The 23,652-nt window shown below is 39.0% G+C and overlaps 1 protein-coding gene across 2 annotated transcripts in view; it reads left to right on the forward strand.

The window, feature by feature from the left end:
- BRAF (B-Raf proto-oncogene, serine/threonine kinase) overlaps positions 1-20,604 on the forward strand; it is an 80,441-nt gene extending 59,837 nt beyond the window's left edge. For both annotated transcript variants that reach the window (XM_039383182.1, XM_027743837.2), the window contains 10 exons: positions 1,326-1,462; positions 2,214-2,331; positions 2,807-2,891; positions 5,272-5,448; positions 6,842-6,888; positions 7,478-7,596; positions 8,336-8,467; positions 11,078-11,212; positions 12,098-12,251; positions 18,433-20,604. In XM_039383182.1, coding sequence (XP_039239116.1) covers positions 1,326-1,462; positions 2,214-2,331; positions 2,807-2,891; positions 5,272-5,448; positions 6,842-6,888; positions 7,478-7,596; positions 8,336-8,467; positions 11,078-11,212; positions 12,098-12,251; positions 18,433-18,455 — 1,127 coding nt within the window. In that variant the 3' untranslated portion in view covers positions 18,456-20,604. The remainder of the gene's footprint in view (positions 1-1,325; positions 1,463-2,213; positions 2,332-2,806; positions 2,892-5,271; positions 5,449-6,841; positions 6,889-7,477; positions 7,597-8,335; positions 8,468-11,077; positions 11,213-12,097; positions 12,252-18,432) is intronic.
- The last annotated feature ends 3,048 nt before the right edge of the window (positions 20,605-23,652 follow it).

Below are 23,652 nucleotides of genomic sequence, written 5' to 3' on the forward strand. Positions count from 1 at the left end.
TAAATTTATGACAGTATAGTGGCTGTAACATAAACATAAGTCCTTCCTTCAGGTCTTGTTAGGATGGACTTCCAACTGATTATAATTGTAGTTAGGATGCCCAATATGCATCGTTATTGTTACTTTAGCATAAGGGACAGAGTTTACAGATGCTGTGTCCCATTTTGGATGTGTTTGTATGTCATTATTTTGTGCTTCCACTTCTAAATTTATAGATTTTAGCTCAGTGAGGACAGTGGTGTTTAGTCTGATAATTTAGCATGCACTGAATGACTGAATTTGAGCAACAGTTTTAAAAGCCACAAAGTCAGTTTTTGAACTCAAGTTGGTATTAGGAGGCACTCCTTGGTTAAGAAGGGGGTTGCTGAAAGAATATGAAGAGGAGTATTGTCTTCCACCGCTTTCCAGAGCACTAATGTGAGAGAAAGCATTGTAATGTTAGAGGTCTTGTACAATGACATACATTGTTTAGCAGAGCAGCATGAATTTAATTAACAGTTGACCCTATTTCATGTCCTTTGCATTGGAAGGGTCAGCATAACCTTGTTACGAATAATTGTGGTGTATTTTAAAAAGCAGTGTCTAGCTGAAGTGCTCTATTTGTAAAGGGCCATTGGGGCTCTGAAGCAGCTCTCTTAGTGACATTTTCCTGCACAGATTTGTTTAGATAATATAGAGGCTACAGACATACTGTTCTTTTTGTGTTTCATAGAATATGCTTCAAATAGCTAACTAAAGTACTTGTTCTTTTTTAATCCTTTCTACACTCTAATATTTATTTTTAAATAAGAGTTCTCTGCTAACAGATAGCTTTAAAACAGCCAAATGGTTTTCAGGTGGCACTTGGAGACTCAACTAGAAAACGTTTCAATTATTTGCATTTAATCTGTCTTGGTTCCAAAGTACAGTATTTCAGCTATTTGTTGGGTTTCTAAAAGCTTAGGTACAAGAAATCTCTGAGGTAGATACTGATAACTAAAATGCTACTACTTTTCTACTCAAAGGAACCGATGGAATTAAAAAAATACATTTTAAAATATTTTTTTCTTACTTAAAAAGACACTGTCCTTCTGATAATTCATGAGCAAGAGACTGGGGACTATCTATACAGGGATGTTTGCTATAGACTTGTCTCTTCCTGAAATCTGAGACTCGAGTGCTAATCTAGTGTTAGGACAATATTCCTAGGATATGTTTGTTCCCTCTTAACATTTGCATTGATGTTTGGAGATACTGCATCCTAAACACAGTTCTTTCAGCTAATATCAGTGCATTCTTGTAATTTGGATTCTTATAGATAAAATTATCCTGTTTCTGAAATTTAGGCTCAACCACAGGTTTGTCTGCAACACCTCCCGCCTCTTTGCCTGGGTCACTAACCAATGTGAAAGCGTTACAGAAATCACCAGGACCCCAGCGGGAAAGGAAATCATCCTCATCCTCAGAAGACAGAAATAGAATGGTAAGGAAAAGATCAGCTATTTTTATTTGTAGTGTGGGATATTTGTAGTATAGAAATACCACGCAATCGTGTTCCTCTCACTTTTCTCTCATCCAAGCCATCTGAATTATTTTGAAGATGACTATGGCAATGGTCAAGGACTTTAAAACAGTAAATAATGGAGTGAGAGAACCACTTTTAAACCACTTTGAACCAATAAGTAATTGTGAGACTGAGATATAAATCACTTAAATAATTGACTAGACTCACTTTTACTCCCTTGTACCCAAATGTTTGGTGTGCTTCATATTGTAATGCTAGTTTCCCTTCACATAATGGCTTAACTTTTCCGACCATGATTCATAAACTTTGAAAGTAACAAATTTATGTAACAAATTTTTATGTAACAATGCATAAAAATATCTGCATTTTTTAAATTCACAATTTAACATTGTGATTGAATAAGAACTGAAAAATAAATATGACTTTCTTTTTGGTAAGAGTTTCTTAATATTTTCTGGTTTTAACACTGCCAGAAAGCTGTGGCAAATATTTCATGCCAGGAAATAATTTGGTATAGCTGTGTCCTGAGGTTTTGTTTATGGCTGATTTGAAAAGTCAAAAACAATACCTGAAAAAAAAAAGGTTTTTTAGGACTTTAATGATATGAAATGCTGATACCAAATCTTTAACAAAAGAGCTGCTTTTACAGACATTAATGCACTTTTTGTTTGTTTGTTTTACTCTTTATTGTTTTTGCATATATATAAAGAAAACTCTTGGTCGACGGGATTCAAGTGACGATTGGGAGATACCAGATGGACAGATCACAGTTGGACAAAGAATAGGGTCTGGATCATTTGGAACAGTCTACAAAGGAAAGTGGCATGGTATGTGGCCATCATGGCAAACAGTTATTCTTCAGCAAGTCACGCTGCCTGCCAGGGGTCACCCAGCTGGAATGTAATAGGGAGAGTCCACTGAAGGGCAGTAAATATGATTTGGAAATTAGTAAGTAGTGTAAGGACTTCATATTGTTTAGAGACTCAGCTCTTGCATGTTATTCTGAATTAAGGCATTATAAGAGTAAAGATGAAACATAGTTATTAGGTAAAGGAATCCATCTTGACAAATGAGGATTTCAAATGTGTATTTTAATAGCTTTGGCTTGGATAGGATTCCTCAGAGTAAAGTAAGAACAGTGGTTTTACATTTCACTGAGTATTTACTTATTTTAATATTGTAGTGATTTATTTCATGAAAGCTAGAAAACAGGGTACCTCAGTATTTTTCATGCTCTGTATAGCATTTTCTCAGTAGAGGAATATGTATCAGTGGCACTTACTAAAAATTGCTGTTTTAAAGGTGATGTGGCAGTGAAGATGTTGAATGTTACGGCACCCACACCTCAGCAGTTACAGGCTTTCAAAAATGAAGTAGGAGTGCTCAGGTAAGATTATTTTTAATGGCATAAAATAACACGTGTAAATTTGTGCCTCATTAATCACTGAATTTTAGATTTCCATTAGAACACATTGGTCTTACTCCTCCGTGATGATACCTCAGGCAGAAAAAATAACTATTTCTTTGTATCCACTGCTAGTTCTTCCCTCCCCTGTATGTGTTTGTCTGCACATCTGTGTTGTCAATATGTGTATGTCAAAACACTCAAGACAGGACTGGTTTTTGCTATTATACTGCCCCCAGGGCACAGTGAAGCCTAAGTGTGAGCTGTAGGCCTTTCTTTCCACACATTCACATTTTGAGATTGAAGGAGAGCACACTAATTGTTGGTTTTCAGCTGCAGCACTGCCCACATTATCTGTTGTTTAATAGTTTCTGTTCAGTAGCATTAATTTCTCTTTGAGGTTTTTTTTAATTGTATTTCTCATAAAATCACTTCTTGATTTCCTTTTCTCATGTCTACTGCTTGTGGTTTCTCAGAGGAGGTATTTGTTTTGGGTTCTGCTCTTAAAAGAGGATCCGTCAGCATAGTATGATAGAATATTTTTTGGGAAAGAACATTGCATCCAAGTACAATCTTGAGCATTGTCAAGCCTAATTCTGTTTTAAAAACAAAATAGCAAGAAGGTTTTTGCCTCTGGAAACCTGATGTGTTGAGCTGGGTGCCTGTGCTACAGAAACATCCCCAGTAAGTTACATGCTGAAAAGGGGATGGTCAACCTTTTTCCCAAGGAAAACGTTCGTTCCAAAAACTCTAAGCTCTTAGCTGTGGAAGTAGAGGCATTTCTGTGGTATGGTACTTTGGATATCTCTTCATTTTTTTGACATAATTTTGACAGAACTTCGTGAAATCAAAAATCTTGTTTTTCGTAGCTAGTCCAGATTTGTGCTTTGGATATCTCTTTTTTTTTTACATAATTTTGACAGAACTTTATGAAATGAAAAATCTTGTATTTCATAGCTAGTCCAGATTTGTGCCAGCAGTCCCATAGCTGGAGTCCAGCCTTTTTGGTTGTTGATGGTTTCAGCATTTCCGTAGTCAGTTGTTCTATCCTTTGACCCAGACAAGGCAGATTTACCCGTTGTTGTGCCTTTTCCATTATGCTTCATCATTTTTTGCAAGGATTTTTTTGCCAGATTTGCAAGAAACTGCATATTTTTTGTTCCCTCAGCAGTTACTCTCAGCAGCACTCAACAAATCCGTGAACCTGAAAAAGGCACAGTCACATAGCGTAGAACTGTCCTGGTCTGCATTTCCGCGAGGGCAAAGGTTCACACTCTGGGCTCCCATGTTAGTGTTTTAACATAAGAAAACATAATAAGAGTCTGCCATCTTCCACCACAGCAAAGACTTAACAAGCTACCGCAGGTTTTAAGCTTGATCTGTCAGGTTTCACCAGCAGAGAGCTGACTGCCTTCTAGTATACCAAGCTGTGTTGGAAGAAGATTGCCTTTATTTTTCCTCAGCCCCTGGGAAAGCTAGGAAATACTCCATAATTCTTAGGGCCTCATCTTTGTAAAATCTCGTTGGTATGTTTGGAGGTATGTAGTTCTTCCTGTCTATTTGATGGCAGTAAGAACATGATTGACTTGTCCTGGAGGGTGAGGAGAACATTTCAGATTTCACAGTGGATTCTTTCAGGCCTTGAATCTACTGGGATATCTACTGAGATAATTCTTTTTGCATTGTTCATTAGGAAATTTTTCTGTATGGAGTTGCTCCATCTTTGGAATAGGTTTGATTTAATCTGGTCAAATCTCTGTGGTGAACTCTAGTTTCTCCGAAGTGCTGTTTGGAAACAAGTTCATATCATAACCTTGCTGAGGAACAGTTTTCATACCTGTTTCCATCCTTTCTTTTATGCTGGCTTCATAGAGAATACAAATTCTTGTCAAAAAAAGCCCTAAGTAAAACTGAAGACTTGTCAAGGAAGTGTGTTGATGGTATACAAACAAAAAAGTTGTCCTTTCTGGAAGCCTCTGAGACTGGAACTTCATTTTGGATGTCTTCCTTATGGGCAGCAACATAACGTAGCTGGACTAAGATCACACAAAAGCAGACCTGCCTGCAAACCATTTCCATCCATGGGGACCTAGTGGAAATAGTATCTTCTGAGCAGTCCTGTGCTAAGGTGCTTGCCTGGGGGAAGCCGTGCTTACCTCAGAGTAGTTATTCCATGTTATTATGATCAGAAAGGCTAATGTCTGGAATAATTCATGAAACTGAATTTAGCAAGAGATTACCATGTTACCTTAGTAAAACTTGAGATTGACTCAACTTCTGTTTGGAAATATATATGTCAACTGTGAAAGACCTGCCTGGGTTTTGCCTGATTTCCTATTCATTTTTATTTGTTTTTAAACAGGAAAACACGACATGTGAATATCCTGCTTTTCATGGGTTATTCAACAAAACCCCAGTTGGCTATTGTTACACAATGGTGTGAAGGGTCCAGCTTGTATCACCATCTACACATCATTGAGACCAAATTTGAAATGATCAAGCTAATTGATATTGCACGACAGACTGCACAAGGCATGGAGTAAGTATCGTATTACTTGTCTGAAAACGAGCTCTGGGGCAAAGTTTTCTTATCCCCTTTCCACTGTGGTTGACATTGGCAAATAAGGCTGGTTATCTGCTCACTTTGCCGAGCCCAGGGTCCTGTCTCGATCATCAAAGCATTTGGTGAAGTGTTTATTATTCTGATGAGTAAAATAGACTTTGTGTGCTTTTTTTGGAACATAGGAAAATACAGTCTTAAATAGAAGAGTCTTTACAAACTTTATAATGCAGATAATCATATGGTAGGAGGTAGAGCATAGTTTAAAAAGAAACACCCTGTGAATAAAAGGACAGAATTCCATAAGATATGCACAAGGCAGACAGTCCAGCCCTGTTAGCAAAAAGAATCAGGGTTTTTTTTCCTTTTTTTTTAAGTATCATAGCTCTTTAAATAACAGCTTTCAGTATTTGGAGAAAACATACCTATTTGGTTCTAAGGATTGTAAATAATCTTTACTCCCATAGAGGACCATTGAGTTAGAATTTACAAAATTAGCCCAATGTTTTCTGTCAGAATCAGAGCACTGCTGTAAGATCAGAGAAATCACCCTCCAGCTGAAAAACCACTATGATGATTGCAGTTCATTGTGCCATTTTTCTACTAAGTATTCTATTACATTTTCAGTCAAGAGGTGGGGAGGTGTTAGCAGCAACCAGCCTTAGCCTTCTGTTAGCCTGCTCATCTCCCCAGGCCCCATCTGTAGGTAGTGGAGATGCAGAAACTGTTTTATGAGCATGATTCAAAGCAGAGACATAAATTGGGGCTTTTCCAGGAGTTTCGTGCCAATCTCATTGACTAAACAAAGAGCCATGGGAGACTGGTTGCCTAATTTAGGCTGTATCTGTGCTGTGGGGCAAGTACTCTCCTCTGTGTTCCCTGCCATCTATTTATCCAGTCTGCAAGGGATCTTTTTTCCACTCCTGTGCTTAAAAGCAGTCAGCATACCTGAGTACACACTGACACTGGGAAGCACATTTAGAAACACCTTACCTAAAGCTGTGACTAGCCTGCAAAGGGTCTTGACAGTCACCATTAAGGCTGGGAGGCAGAACTTTCAGCACTGAATGTGAAAAAACTACTGAAGTTGTTTTTATTGTGAATATTGAGTTAGAGTTGAAAAGCAGAAGTTGGAGCACAATTGTTATTTCATTCAGCAGCAACATCAGATTTGAGCTGGAAATGTAAGCTTTATTATGCTTTTGGCTTGTTTTTCCTGTGAATGTTGCAGAAACTGTCATTGGTAACTGAAGTTTTACTACCTTACAGTTTGAATATCTACAGAATTTGTGTTTCAGTAATACAGTGAATTTTGAGTTGCTGATTAGTGAAATATTATATAACCCACCTAATCTATGATATTCCTTTTCAGTTATTTGCATGCCAAGTCAATCATCCACAGAGACCTCAAGAGTAATAGTATCCTTTCCCAGAGATGTAATTCTGGAATGTGACAGCATTCCTGGTTCTTTTTTTTTTTCTGCCAGAGATTAACTTAATGATATGAAAAGCTGTTCATGTATAAATATTTGCCAAGTAGAAATTTCACTGAGTAATAGGGGTATTATCAATAATAAAAGGGGTAATAGCAGTAACAGCAAGATAAGGGATGCCTACGGTGTCTGTTGATTTCATTGCAATAACATAGGAGGTTTTGGGGGTTTTTTGCATCCTTTGGTTTCTACATGTAATGAAAAATTGTGCCAGTTCACTCACGAAATATTTTCAGCTTTCCTCATACTTGGCATTTCAAGAAAGTACTTGGCACTTCAAGAAAGCCACCTGGCCGTGGTCTGTTCAGCACTGGCCCAGTCATTACTTATGTAACCCTTAAGTAGCATAATTCCTTATGCTGGCTGCTTAGAATCTGTATTTCACAAAAACCTTCTTCAGTGATGGTCAGTGGTAAAAACTGTCATGTGTATGTTGCAAATTTGTAGCTGTTTTTTGTTCTTGTAGGACAGGACCAGCATTGCTTGTCTGTTTTCCCTTAACATTTCCCCCTTAGATATATTTCTTCATGAAGACCTCACAGTAAAAATAGGTGATTTTGGTCTAGCTACAGTGAAATCACGATGGAGCGGATCCCAACAGTTTGAACAGTTGTCTGGATCTATTCTATGGATGGTATGTAAAGGGGAAGTGGTGAGTTTCTTTCAACAAATTTATTTGCCTTTGGCCAAAATTTCTACACTATTCCTTCAGCACACTGATATACACAAGCTGTCTTAAGCTGGGAAAGACAAGCAGTAGTATGAAGTACTAAATGAATACTTTTCAACTGTACTTTAAGCATATGTTTTCCAGTAGTCAGCAAAAAAACTTTAGTGTCTTAATCCTTTACTCTGAGGTTTAAACTGAAAAGAAAATAGTGGCTAAGGAAAAAGGATATAATTATTCCAATGTTGAGGAGAAGGTGAGAAAAGCCATGCAAAACATCCTGCAAAGGAGTAGAGGAACTAGCTCAGCTGAAAGTAAGGTGCTCTTAAGTTTTAAGAATTCAAACATGGTTATTCCACAGTACAACTCCTGTACAACTCCAGTTTCTCCTTTTCTCCCTGGAAAAACTTAAAGCTCTGTTAGTTGGCATTATTCTCAGTGTTGTTATAATCCTAGTTTCCAAATGTGTTCTCAGCCTGGCCAAGGTAATTTTGTTCTGTCATAGAGGAATAAAGAGATCACCAAACTAAAATGAAGCAATGGGTTATGAGATTCATGTCAGCACCCACTCTGTATTAGCACCCAGTAACCTGTGAAGAGTGGACCTTGCACTTGTACTCTGGAAAAGTCCATGTTTTGTTCCTGGTGTGTGAGGTGCAGTGTGATGTAGAGAAATGAAAACTAATTCTTCCCTTTTATGATACAGGCACCAGAAGTTATTAGGATGCAAGATAAAAACCCATATAGCTTTCAGTCGGATGTGTATGCATTTGGGATTGTTCTTTATGAATTGATGACTGGACAGTTACCATACTCAAACATCAACAACAGGGACCAGGTAAGGGAAGGGATTGACTTCAGTCAGCTGTGGCCTGAAACAGAGATCAATTCAGCCTTGGGTAGTGCACTTTCTGGTGTGTTGTGTGATTGATATTTCCAATTCTGATGTTGTGAGATGACATTTCTGCGTTTTCTAGATCTGCCTCAGCCACATAGCACCAATTTACTTACTTCTCTTGAGGTATTTTTTGTGTTCTTTTTTACTTTAAGTATAGATTCTCAGCTTCTGAACTGGTTGCCAGGATACTTATTAGGGAGAGAGCAGGTTACTTAATAGTAATCTAGAGTAGTTCTGCAAAGGCGAAATGATCCTCTATATATGTGTTCCGTTATTCCTCTTTATTTCCTCCCCACCCCACCCCTCCACTTGCATGGAATAATAGTGCAACTACAGGACAAAACAGAACAGTCATCTCACTGAATGTTTTGTATTCATTTCGATCTTGAGAAATGCAAGCACCATCTAACTGAATTTCAGGAAATCAGCGTTTCTCAAACCCTGCTTGATGGAGTATATGACTTCCCAGAGTGTGTGAATCCTCTAAGAAGATTAGTTAATTGTGAACAAATATTCCTTAAGTCTTAATGATACCACATGCCTGTAATATATCTCCATGGGTTAGGTGCTTTGGGAAGGCATACCTGATTCATTATTTCTGTCTAATCTGAAAATAGTATCTGTGCATCAAGATCTTTGGTGTGAACTATTCTGTGTCTAAGCAGTGATGTATTTATGTTGCTTCTGTGTCCTCATCTCTTGTTTTTTCACTGTCAGTACTTGAGAACTGCAACCATAGCAACGTTCATCTGTGAATGCCATTTTATAAGGCTGCTTCCATATCTGCCAGAACATATCATCCCAATTCATCAAATTTGGAGTGACTCCTTCTTTTTAATTTTTTTTTTTTTATATAATTTTGCTTTCGCCTTTTGAAAGAAGGGAGATGTCTGGATTCCTGGCCAGATGGATCCAGCCTTCTAAAAACTTATTTAACATTGTCTTGTCTTTACCTTTTGAGATTTGAAAGATGAACCCAGTGATGTAGGTGCTTACAATTAAGTGCTGAAACAAATTTTAAAATGCAAGTGAAGCCACCATATACAATGTGATCTAATGTCTTGAGTTTTGCCACTCCTTGTCTGTTATCTCCAAAGTTGTAAATATTCAGCTACTATGACACAACTAAGATTCTTAGTGAGCAAAGCATCATTCTTGTTACACCTCAGTGTTCCTCTCACCATAATAGATTTTTCTAGACTGTTCTTGTAGTGATAATCTCTTTTCTCTAGTTCAAAGTAAAAGTTTAATCCCTATGTTATTTGTAAAGAGAGTATTTGAAACAGAAATAATGAATTTTGACTAATTTCAGCTTGTGCAATTATTTAGAAAATATTAACACAGATCATGGTAAGTCTCATTGCAGCAGAGGTAAGGGACAGGGTACATAAGTCTACTATGAAATGCTGCTCTGGCACATGGGGATTTCTAAAGAAACCATATGGGAGTTTTATATTCCTCCTTGATGCCAACACAGATGTGACTGAAGCAGAAAACTGAAAAAGGACCAGGACTGTGTTAGTATAAATAACACGAATGACATGCTTGAGATGTGAGGGGTTTCTGATGGTTTTCTTTCCCCAGTGTCAAGATATGAAATAGTTACATTTCATTAGATAGAAGGTATGACACACCTGCTGGGTCTGCCTGAGTGTTCAGAAAAGGCAGTGATTACCTGCTGCAGCATGAATGGATCTTTGATTAACTAGTTTGGAAGGGCTTTTTAGTGTCAGTGCAACTGCAGTACTCAAACCACATTGCATTTGACTTTGGCTTGACATGATGATGTTTGATGTGGTTTTTTTATGTATACAAGAGACCATTAACCATATTTATGTTTTGTTTTCCTGCTTCCTATCAGTTTACTTTGGTTTATGCTTAAGTTTTATCCTTAGGCGAAATATAAGCCTTCCATGTACAAAGAATTACTGTAAAAATACAAAACCTGTCTGTCTCCTCTTCTACAGAGGAGAGACAGTACCTCTTTTTCTTTTGTGGTTTTCTTGGGGGTGGGGAAGATGATCAGATGTCAAGAATGAGCTTTTGTGTTGGAAAAGTATATGGCAGAATTTATTCTTAAAAGCTGAAGGGTTTTAATATCCAAAGTCCATGTATTTCTTAAAATACCTTTCTGCGTGAACTTGCTGTTGATTTATAAAACAGAATACTTCCTTTTACAGAATATTTATTTTTAGACATTCTGTTCCTGCCAAAGTTGCTTATTCTTGTTTTTGTCACAGTTTTTGACACTGAAGAACCGTTCCTTGGATGGTTATTGCTATAAATGGTAACCATTTACTAGTGTTCAAGTTCCACAGAAATCTCTCCAAGGAGGAGGAGGAGGAAAGATCTAATTTTTTCTCTGTACTGAATAGGTTAGCAAGCATTGCTCTAAGAAATCTGGCAATTTCAATACCAGATAATGTTTCCAGGGAGCAGAAAACTTTCTGCTGGAACTAAAATGTTCTTGCAAAATGTTCGCATTTTTTTACTGTTTGTTTTATGGACTCATCATCTTCCTCCTTCATCTTTTTTTCCCCTTTAATAAAGATAATTTTTATGGTGGGACGAGGATATCTATCTCCAGACCTCAGCAAAGTACGGAGCAACTGTCCAAAAGCTATGAAGAGACTAATGGCAGAATGCTTAAAAAAGAAGAGAGATGAGAGACCCCTTTTTCCACAGGTGAGAGATGCTCCCCTTTAACTCTCAGTAGACTTTAGAATTCAAAGTTGCAAACTCACTGGCCAGTTCCAAATTTTTTTTATTAGTGTTACAACATGACTTCATAAGAGCATTGGCTCAGTACCTGGTTAGAGCTGTTTAATTAGAAATGCTTATTTTAATTTAAAAACACAGGTAGTAAAATGACCTGCGTATTTGGAAAAGCATTTATATGTTGGAGAAAGTTTCAACTGGGAGATAGTGAAATTGATAATTATAGTTAGACACAAATTAGAACTTAATATATGTGCTCAGAAATCTTTATAGCCCCCCTTCTTGCTCTTCCCCAAGCTTTATGAAGGGAAAGTGATAGTTCTGCCACAAAACTAGATTGTTATCATGCCTGCTGAGGAAAGTTTGGGTTCTAAAAGCTTGGAGGAGGGGAGTGGGAATCTGATTTTTTTTCTGCTTTGAATGTAACCAAATAATTTTCAAAAAATAAGGAGCTCCCCCTGCTGACTTTTTGGTAAATGGTATTTAAGCAAACTGCTGCCAAAGCTGGGTTTGTTTGCAGCAATGGCAGCTACAGGTACTAGTGCTTGGACAAGGAGCCAAATAAAAAGCAACTGTATACACTGAGCTTACAGAGGGAAATTAGTATGCCTTTATAAAGGGGGAAATTCCCAAACTGTCCTTTCCAGCTTTTGCAGGATACAAACATCAAGCATGCAATGCAGTAATCAATATTTTAAAAATTCTGTTTTAATTTAAATATTTTTAATATTTAATATTTTTTTAATATTTAATATTTTTAATTTAAATATTTTAATGTTCTGCCTTTGGTTTTAAGAAAGAGTTTCAGCTTTGGAACAACATGTTTGATCATTTATTTTCTACCTGTTTTAGATTCTTGCCTCCATTGAGCTTCTGGCCCGGTCATTGCCAAAAATTCACCGCAGTGCATCTGAGCCCTCATTAAACCGGGCTGGCTTCCAGACAGAGGATTTTAGTCTCTATGCTTGTGCTTCTCCAAAAACGCCCATCCAAGCAGGGGGATACGGTGGGTTTCCAGTGCACTGAAGAGAAATGTGAAAGCATGTGCCTGTGTGTCTGTGTGCTGGGGTGTTCCTCTGAGTGCAGCTCGTGTACCAGCTGTGGTTTTAAGGTTTACTGAGGGAACGAAGATTCACTTCCCAACACTGGGCATTGAATGTCCCAAGCACAAAGTCTGTGTTGGTAACGAGTGCCCTGGGAACAGCTGGCACGAGAGGAATTTTAACGTCCCGTAAGAGACATGGGAAAAGTCACTTCAAAACAAGCAAGGTCTTCTTGAGGTCATGGGGTGTCAGTTTTGCCTAGTTTATTGATTGGAATTAGTTACTCAGGAGTGTATTTGATTTTAATTACACAAGCTATGGTGGTGTGTTGTTTTGGTTTTATTTTTTTTACTTCAGTTGAGGTCATTATATTTGAGCAATAAGCTTTAGATTCTTCATTTAGTAATGCTGTTCATATGTGGGAAACAACTGGAAAAATAAACTGAGCTTCAAGGCTGAACACAGTCAAAACTTCTTGTGGTCAGCAGAAGTGAGCAGATACAACACAGAATCCAGAGAAAGCCCTGAATTACGTGTGGCTCTTATTTTGAAAGTCGAAATTTAAAATAGTCCTATTTAGAGAAAATCTCTTCCTGCAGAAGAGTGGTGACATGGGTTGTTATTTTTTAATTTCCCCCCCCCCTAAATACTCTGACCTGCTATAGTTTAGACCATATCAAAATGTTCTATTACAATGCAACACAGAAGAAATTCTGAATCTGCTTTTGCCAAACTGCAAGACTGTTACTGGTAATGGTGCCTGTATCCTTCGATTAGCACGGATTTCAAAATTTAGGAAAACATTTTAAACCTCAAGCATGACCAAATACTTTGAAAAAAATGCTGCTTAACACCCATAATGGGAAAAGAAGATTTGAAAAAGCAGCTGTTTTCATGGAAATCGGTGTTATACAATGAATTCTGTTAAGATGAAAGGTTTTAATTATTTTAATATTGTTAAGAATACCACTGAACATGACAAATTGATTTTTTCACTTCCATATAGAAGCTGCTAGCTTGACTAGAAGGGAGTCAGCTAGACTAGATATCTGACTGAGAAAGCTAGACACCTTACCAAAATCCTGCCAGCTCACTTGGTGTTTTTCTCTGGAGCATTCCTCTGGAGCAGGTAAATCAGAGGAGTGGTTGAGGTTGTATCAGTCTTTGATGTCAGATATGAAAACAAGATGTACTGACAGTGTTCTTGCGTATTTTGAGGTGAGTTACATGGTTTTACTTGGTTTAAACAGCTAAGCTGTTAATTTTCACAGATTCTTGCATCAGAATAAGCTATTGCTGCTCTTGTTAGGACTTCAGGGGCCAAGAGTGTTCCTAGTGGCTTCTGATTTACATACACATGGAGAAGTTGCTACCAATAAGTTTTTGAAATAGATCAGGAATTCCAAAAAGCTTGGCTTTCTGATGTCAGACAACTGAGCCTTTTGAAATGGGAAGCAGATGTAGAGAACTGGAAGAGATATAGGCAGTTTCTACATTTTGTGGCTGGATTCTAATAGGCTTTTTGGCTTCTGCTGTTGGAACAATTTTTGTCATTTTCTTAGTCAAGAAAATTTAACTGTTGAAATCTCCCTCTATGGAAATAGTTATATAGGATGAAAGTTGTTACTGTTTTAGAAAATCTGTTTCCCATCTCTCTGGTAGCTTTACCTCATTTTGGCAGGCTTATCTTAAAATGAAAGCAGGACTTAAGTGTTTTCCTCTCTCATTCTTTATTTTTTATATTTATTCTAGACAATGAGGAGGAATGCTTCCTAAGCTTTGGGGTATTCAGTACAGGCTACAATTTCCGTCTCAGAGCAAGAGGATGCTACTGGGTCTCCTGCAGAATCTAGAAATGTGGCATTCCACACAGAAAAGTCTTGACTACATGGGGAGTTGCAGAGAGTGCAGAACCATCATCACTGCCCTGCCCAGGCTTACTCTTTTTCAGATCTGCCCTATCAGTTCAAACAAGTTACTCCTTGGAGTAGTGTTATCCTCCTTGTTGTTAAGATTGTTCGTCTGTGCTCTGGGAACTACATTTATGGGGGAAAAATGCTGCCATCCTTAGACACACTTGGCCCCATTTCCTGCTGCATGGTCAGTGCATTCTTCCAGTCTCACCTGTTCTTACACGTCGAGCACCGTTTGAGGTCCATGGCCATAATGTGATCTTAGCTTCTCACTAAACATTTTATGAAGCCTAAAAGGAAGCTGGGTTTTGTGGATCATTAACTTTATCTGACATAAAGGCATTTAGAGCATTCTGTAATTTGTAATTGCTGCTTCAGTGAGATTTGGGAACATCTGTAGGATGAAGATGATAAGTACATCTGTGGATTTGGGTCAGAGTTCTCAAAGGTGCAACTCAGCTATGTTGTTCAGAAACAGATACCCATTGGTCCAGAAAACAGGTCATAGGATCTCAGGTTTTTCTGGAGGAGTAGTTTATAGCAGGTGAGCTTCTTTTTTAATTTACTTTCCTACATCTCGGTATAGAAACAAAATCTGTCTTGTTACCTTCTAGAAGATGTTCCAGATTTTTATTTAACCCTGTGGATGGTATCCATACAAAAGATCAGCACAAAATCCAACAGAAAATTACCTCTTTGTCATAGTTTTCCTGTGTCTGTGAATGTAATCCAGGCAAGGTGTTGGAATCTGGTGTTTCTCTTTGATAAGTCAGTTACTCTCTACTTCAGTAGATAAGGCTGGCACAGGCCTGGAAGGGAACCATTATTCTCCTTATGATTCTTCGGGGAAACATGGCATCTACCCCTGCATAAGGAGGACAGTTACGGTGTTGTGTATATACCTGAGTAACCTCGTGAGTCCAGGTTAGAAATTTGTGAGAGTAGAGAATGGTAGCTGCATCTTGAATCCCTCCAGGAATCAGGGGCAGCAGGTTCACTCAAAACATGCCCTTGTATTACATTGTTTGGAGGCAACATGAAAGATCTTGATCATCTTTTTAGTAGAGAGTTTTTGAAAGTGTGCATTTAAAATAGTTTGTGCTCGCTCTGCATAATACAAGCGTGAAAGGACTGTAGCAGCTAACTTGAAAGGGCTTTGTAAGAAGTGTGTGTTTTCAGATGCTATCCATCCTTTGGAAAGGAATTTCTTTGTTACCAGTCAAAGCAAGTATCTGAAGTTCTGCTTGCTCAGAAGCACCTCACATGTCTGGCTCACAGTGAATATAAATGTCTGGGGTTTTTTTCACATAACAAGTGGCTAAGTATGTGGTTTCATAGCTTCATGGTAAACTGATCTCATTTGGATCAGCCATGGCCTACCTCCTTACCCTTGCACTGGCAGATGCTCTCCAATTCCACGAGTCTGTTCCGTGCATTTGTGGGGGTTTCCCCCACCATGAACAAAGCAGCTCTCCAAAAACTGGTTAGAAAACTCTCCTTGCCCAACAGCCTGAGGTAGCATTTCCTACGTCAGCTCCTTGAACCATCTTGCTTTAAGGACACATAGTGCTGCTGTGGCACAATGGGCAGGTCACTGCTCTACAGCCCAGGTCAAGAGATAGACTGGGACCTCAATAGTCCCAGTTTGGATTAGCATTGCCCATTGCAGGACTGTGTCCAAAGACATAGCAGGGCAGAATCAGGACAGGGCACACTGGGTTGTGTTCCTAAAGCTGTCTTCATTGCTCTCAGGCAAGACCTTCCTGGCCTGCTAGAAAATGATGAATTCACATTTCATGTTACTTCATTTATCTGTATGCATCTTAGCCTCAGGAAGAGGGTTCTCTTCCCTTTTTTCAGGTGGGGTTTCTTCTGGAAGCTAAAAGAACCAGCTACAGATATTTTACATCTTCAGAATAGAAAAGGTGACATAGAGTACTTCAGCTACTCCTCAGAAGGTCCTATTGACACCTATCTACATTCCTCATCTAGGGAAAGCTGCTGCTGGCATCCGCATTTTATACATATTCAATCAACATAATCTTGTTATTAGATGAACATGTTACCTTTTTTTGGTCTGCTATTGATTTGAGATCAGATTAACACCAAAGAAAATGTGTTTGCTAAGGTTTTATTTAAATGGCAGCAAAGTCTGAAAACTACCTTTTTAAAGCTACCATACTGTCTGAAATACTTCTTGACTTCTGATCCTATTTTTCCATTGCTCTTTTCCAATTGAAGGTTCATCTTTTATCTTCTGAAATCCCTATATGACTATTAAAATCTGAATTATTACTGGAAATGGGCAGAAGGACAAGATGAGTAATGAGGGAGCCATCTCTTGTTTATAAATTGATCTTTAATCAGCAATTTAGAAAGGCAGAATGAAAAATAAATTAAGTACAGCATGTTTTGAAGGTGTAGCTAGGCATGAATGTCATTCTTAAAAATTGGCCTCACAGGCAATACTCGATGACTTTTTTGTCCTTCTCTTAAAAGAAAAAATACACAAAACTTGAGATGTTTCTGGAAGATACTGTGAAGAGAGTCACAGTGAAATGTAGCAGAAAGCAGCAAGAAAAAAGGATCAAATACTTAGAGTATTTTAGAGCAAGAGTTTTATCTGTTGGTGGAACTTGTAAAATAGGAAATTAGGTCCATTGTGAAGCTTTTATTCCTTTGTTGTTGTAACTTAAACCTGCCACCACAGTCTATAAAGACACATAGAGCTTCAGGTCTGTCACTGCCTCCTGTGCCAGCCCCTTTACTTTAGACCTTGGGTGTACTCCCTTCTCATTTCTTGGGACACACAGAGCGCTCTCCCTGCTTTCTTCAAGTTCCTTAGAACTGGATCAGCTGCTCCTCCCAGGCCTTTTAGATGCCTTTTCTTCCCCCTCCTCATGCAGACTGCTGATGACTCTTTTGGTTCTCTTCTTTATAGAACAAGACATTCCATGATAAGCCTAAAATTTTGTTTGCAGGGATGTTTCTGTTTCGGTTCCAATATTCAGAATAAGAATCTTAAGACAAAACAAAGCCAACAACACGGTTGCTCTTGAAAAGATGGAAGGATACCAAGATAGGGAGCAGTTGTTTGGATGTAGTGGCGTTCAGCACTCTTCTGTTGAACAGAACAAAGGGTCTCTTATGCGTACTTATCACTCCTTCCTTATTACAAAAGCTCTGAGAAGTGCTGTCAAGAAAGTGACATAAACTAACCCAAAATTCATATAAAACCCAACACAGGAAAATTACAGGTCTGCTCCTTTTTCTCTTCCTCCTGAGTCCTTTTGATTATGCGTAGTTGGACACCCCTCCCTAAAAATCCTATAGAATACAATTTCTTTGTGGGTGGCAGGAAATTCTTTTTGCTAAATCATAAGATTGAGAGGGTTAGTATGTTAGATACAGCTTCTATTCAATCTTCTGGGAAACTTCTTAAAGACTTTGGGCAGCGATTTTACTCTGTGCCATAGTTCCTTTCAGAAATGGGACTACCAGTCTATCTCACGGTATGGTGACACTGAATAAATTATGTAGAATTTCAGGAGGTCATCACATGTGAAAGCACTGCATTTAATTATTTTTTATTCAGTAATTCTGAAGGAAGCATGTGGTTGCTTTATTTGTTGTGCTCTCTGTTAGTGAGGCCTAATTTCTGGTCTGGGATTGAGTAGATAGTCTCCCCATTCTTGTTTTTCTCTCAGTCGGTTGCTATGTTGGTCTCTAAACCAGATTGTAGCATTCTTTAATACTGGTTTTATATTCAGGCACTTTACTGTATATAGCCTTTGAAGGTTAATGGGTGTGTCAAACAGTTCTTTGTTATTAAACCAATTTTACACCAGAACAGAAACTAGTTTGCAGTCAGACGCATTTATGGAAATTGTTGCTTCTCAGGAGGATATATGTGCAATAAGGAGTTTAAAGTAAAATCAAGCTGACACTTTTTTTTTTCAAATGCATGATGATTTAGACTTTGCTTGAACTCTCACAGTTCTTGGGAAGAATGGGTACAGCTTGCTTTCAAGAAATTCTATGTTGGTTAAATATGCTGGGTCTGTATTCAATGTTCTCTCACTATGTATTCTCTTGTGCTTTAATTTTAACAATCTGCATTTTTTAACATCTTTTGTATTCAACCTGATGTTCAGCTAGTCTAGAGAAAATCTCTGACTGCCTAGTAACTGAAATCACCTTTTTAAACCAAGCTCTTGTCCTCCCTCTACAGGAGAATTTGCAGCGTTCAAGTAGCCACAGCACCATGGCAGCACCCACTCTGTTATTTAAGTCTTGTGTTCCTACAGTTTCTTAACATCAAAACTCCATTCTGCTCCGCCAAACCTAAAATAATTTAGAAAAGATATCCATAAGCTTAAAAGTGGAGCAGAATGGAACTGCCAGTCCAACACAATGGGAAAAAGTACCTTTTTGGGAACCAGAGTCCTCTGCTGCCAGTGTTTCTCCTTCAACACAAACCACCACGTGCATTCGGAGACCCGCAGTGGCTGCCTGTGCTGTTGGCATCATTCCCAGGAGAGAGGAGAGGGCGCTCGTGGTTTGACTGTGGTGCTCGGGCATGAGGGGATGGAACTGCTGCTGCAACTTAGGAGACTTGCTTTGGATGGTCTGCCGGTCGGCTTTCTCCCTCTAACAGTGTAACCATCAGAGGCTGAAAATCTGATGAGTGCTAATTTAAAAGAACCATTCTCCATTCTGATCCTTTTTTTTTCCTGGTGTACTTACTGATTTATGGACAATGCAGTATCCCCTTTTCTCTGTATTACAGTGTCAAACACCTCAATCTGTCTATATTATTGGGTTTTATTCTTTTAAAATTAAAAGTGTGGGGCATTGGGAACTGGAGAAGATGTTATTCTGAAGGCGAAGAGGTTCAGCTGAAGGAAAAGGGGATGCTGCTGCACCTTTTTTCAGATTTACTTTACCACTTCTTAAAAAGAACAAACAACGACCACCATCCTTAACCTTTTTCCTTTTCCTGTATTTTCTTGGTGTGTGCATATACAACATCTTTTAGAAGGATTAAGTAGATCCTTCTTTTGTTGGTCCAGCAACAAACTGAAGTTTTAAAAAAAAAATGTAGCGATATTGTCCTCTCTTTTATTTTTTCTTTGTATCATATGATACAATGTATTTATCAAAGATGCTACTGCAGCATCTGAAGTCTGTAGAGTTCCCGATACAGACTGTGAATGGTGTATGTACCTACTTTAAAAGTTTTATTTTAAATGAGGGTGCAGGTTAATGCCAGGTACCTTACCAATATGTAATGTTTTCGTAAACGGGGAAAAAAGTTCTCAGGTTGAATTGAATACAAATACAAAACCCCCTAGAATTAGACATTCCAAAAATTATGTTTTGGTACTTTCAAGAGCTTTTTTTAGAGGATTTTTATCCTGTTAACTAAACGTCCTCCGATAAGTGTGTGTGTAAATGTGGAGCATCTTGTCCTAGTGGCAAGTTGTTAGATCAAAACAAAACGGTACTTGCTGGATCCACGCTGACTACTTCTCCTCTCATTGTTTTCCTCCCTGTCATCTTTTCCCTTCCGTTTGTCTTTCCCTTTTGTACACTTTGCAAACTAGGATGAAGGTGGCGGTATCTCCACTAGACTGCTTTGTTTTCCTGTCCTCCAATCCTGGTTTTCAAATGGTTGGTAGCTTTTTGACAAGTTACCCAGTCAGGGAAAAAACAACTCATAAAGTTCTGCACATCGTTTACCTCTAGTAGAATATCTTGTGATGTGAGCTGTTTGCAGAGTTCTCTGGTATGTGGTATTACCTGTAAATTATTTGTACAGAGGCAAGGCAGACCATGTTGGAAAGAAACTCAAGCTCAGACAGAAGTTTTCAGAATTTGATTTGTTTTGGCCCTGTACCACTGCAGGTGAGGCAGGAGAACCGACCCCCCCTCTGGCAGGAACGTTCCTGCTTAGACGTGGTGGGGGATGTTAAACAAAATCGTGACAAATAAATGAAGGAGTTAAATGTGTGTGAATGTGGTGTCCGTGCTAAAGATGGATGTACTGGGTGAGGACACTGTCCTTCCCTCCCTGGGGAGAGTTGGACTGTTTCTGTCTGCAGAAGGTTGCTCCCAGGTGAAGGGGGAAATGCACATCGGTAGTGGAAGGCGCTTTTAATACCCTGGAATTCTGCGGTGTTGCTGGTAGTCTGTTATGTTTGTCAGTAAATATTTACTGGGGTTATAGGGACCGGACTAATCTGAAGTGGGAATTATAACTGAAATACTGTGTATTCATATTAATTCCACAAACATTAGCAAGACAGCAATAGTGAATGACTTAATAGTCACTACAAGAATGAAGTGATTCATGTTGGTACATGAACAGAAATGATTTTGTGTACAGGACGCATTTTAAAAACAAACAAAAAAAAAGCACAAATTTTTTCTTGTCTGCCGTGGATCTTCAGATGCTGTAAGGTTTTTTCCTTATTGAGATTGGCAGCAATTTAAAAAGTAGCAATAGCCACTTTCTAGTGTGGAGAAGCCAATGTGCAAGTGTTGGTGAAGACTGGTGAAGTCAGAGTTCTCCCTGGTGATCATCTGAGGCCAGTACATAGGAGGTGGAGGGAGCCTGGGGCCACTGGTGTCAGCAGGCAGGTGAGAGCATTCACCAGATACAGGCTCCCAGAGGGTGAAGTAGTCACTGCTTCTCCTTTCACCCAGTGCTTGGCTCCAGCCCTTCTGTGGGCTCTGGCCTCATTTGTACGTGTCAGGCATACTGGAAATTATTGTTCTCTTGGAAGAAACTGTTAATGGAGCAATTATGGACAGGTGGTTCAACAGTCATTTGTTTCACAGAGCTTGTTAAAAGCCCTAGTTTCCTTCCACAAAGTCATGCTGGCAGAAGATTGTCTGTTAGGAACTTTGTTCTGTCTTTGCTTAAAATGAACTTACTTTGGTGGAGATTCATTACCCATTAGTCTACAATATGCTTCTTGAGCCCATAGGAAAAGCACAAGGAAAATTGCTATCCTTGTCCATGCAAAGCACTTTATAAGTAACACATGATCTCTGGGTTGTTTTGGGTTGTTTTTTTCTTTTTTAACTGGGGTTTTTTTGTAGTTTTGTTTTTCATTTTTGTTTCTGGTTTTGGTATGATTTTTTTTCCCTGAGGAATGTGCAAGTTGTTTGGCTGCTGTTTAGATAAGTCCTTTCAGGATGCATTTCTACTGGTTTTCATGTTTGTTTGTTTCCCTCCAGATAAGTGTAGTAATATGTGTTTGTCTGTAAGAGGTCCCACATAATGTTCATGCAAAATGTTGGAAGAAATGTGGTTTGTAAATAATTGGGATTATTTTTGGTTTTATCTTTTCCTTCAGGAGTTTTTCTGGATGTCTTGCATGCCATCATAACCAGTCTTAAAGGTGCCCTGTAGATGTTTAGTGAATGGGGAAACGAGTAGATGAGAAATGAGTGCCCTGTGTAGCAGTGGGATGAAGGAAGTAAACTGAAATGATCAATACATTCATGCCCATTACCCCAAATTCCTTAAGCTTCTTCGTGGTGTCCCAGCAACAAGCACATTCCATAGTATGGAAATGTTAGTACATATTTTGTGTGCACATGTTGGGGCATACGTCAGTCACACAGCTTCTTTAGGCTCTACAGTATCCAGTATTTAATAATTATTTGCAAAAGTACCAGTATCCAGTCCCAGCTATTCATGTCTTTATCAACCACACATAGACCTTCCCCTCTGCCTTTCCTTTTTCATACAGTTAGATGAGGCCTGTTATCTGTTACATCTTCCCTGTCAGTATGTGTTTGTTTCCTGTGTCGTATTTGCTGGAACTGGAACAGTGTAGTGGAGCTTAAACCTGATGGTAGGAGTACAGAGATTGGGGTACTTTCAGAGTAATTTCTGCATGAATTAAGTCACACATGGCCCCAGATAAATTAACCCATTCATTTCATTTTTGCTAAACTCATGCAGGTCATTAAATGAATTTACTTCTGTGTTTTATGTTTACCTAAAATTATCTCTTCTTGTACTTGAATGCTCTAGCAGCTGATGATGATGCAGAATGTTTGAGGCCAAGTACTGCCATCTTACCATGGCCTCTCAGCATTACTTGGATTAGAGAATTTGGCCTTTGTGACATAAAAGTGAGTAAAATGCTGACTGTTGATAAATACCATGTCGTTCCACAAATGCCCAAATTGGGGGAGATCACTGAAGATCACGCATAAATAGGTTTTCTTCTGTCTTTTCCTGGTGATGTAAATGCATCCGGCATTTTACAGAATGTTTAAGGAAGCCAGATCCCCAGACATCTCACAAACAAGTTCAAATTGAAGCTTTAATAGCTGGAGGGGCTACATTTAGGGAAGAAGCATGTAGACATTTCACACTTTTGCAGCCTCTAGATTTCATTCCCTTCTTGACTATGAGTACAGCATGTGTAGCACAAACCCTTCATAGTACTGTATACAATGTGTCTTCTCTCTACTGAAGGAATCTATCACCGATAGCTCAGTGTGACAGAAAAGCTTTCTAGGTACAGTCAAGTTAAAAAGCAGTTGTGTGAGTTGACTCTTAGGGCATCACTCTGAAGGTGCTGAGTATTCTTTTCTGTTACGCATTTTACACAGAAGTTTATGAAACAAACTTTCTGTTTGCTGCAGCCTTGTTACTGTGTGTTTGTAGTTAGTATTTGTTTTGATATGCATTTTAAATACTTTTCTTCACTGATTCATTACTCCATACCAACTGTGTAAAGTTTAACAAAGGCAAGTGCCGGATTCTGCACCTGGTATGGGGCAACCCTGGATGTACACACAGAGCGGGGAATGAGAGGCTGGAGAGCAGCACTGCAGAAAGGGACCTGGGGGTCCTGGTCAATGGCAAGTTGAACATGAGTCAGCAGTGCCCTGGCAGCCAGGAGGGCCAACTGTGTCCTGGGGGGTATCAAGCAAAGCATCGCCAGCTGGGTGAGGGAGGGGATTGTCCTGCTCTGCTCTGCACTTGGGCGGCCTCACCTTGAGTACTATGAGCATTTTGGGGCACCTCAATATAAAAAAGACATTGGGCTATAAGACAGTATCCAAAGGAGGGTCATGAAAATGGTGAAGGGCCTTGAGGGGAAGCCATATGAGGAGTGGCTGAGGTCACTTGGCTTGTTCAGCCTGGAGAAGACTCATTACAGTCTTCAATATCCTCACAAGGGAAGAGGAGGGGCAGGCACTGATCTCTTCACTCTCATGACCAGTGACAGGACTCAAGGAAACAGCATGAAGCTGAGTCAGAGGAGATTGAGGTTGGATATGAAGAAAAGGTTCTTCACCCACAGGGTGGCTAGGCACTAGAACAGGCTTCCCAGGGAAGTGGTCATAGCACCGAGCCTGACAGAGTTCATGAAGCATTTGGACAATGCTCTCAGGCACATGGTGTGACTCTTGGGGTGTC

The sequence above is a fragment of the Pipra filicauda genome, unplaced genomic scaffold (genome assembly GCF_003945595.2).
Source record: "Pipra filicauda isolate LSUMZ 115617 unplaced genomic scaffold, ASM394559v2 scaffold2_size9829703_pilon, whole genome shotgun sequence".
Classification (NCBI taxonomy): Eukaryota; Metazoa; Chordata; class Aves; order Passeriformes; family Pipridae; genus Pipra; species Pipra filicauda.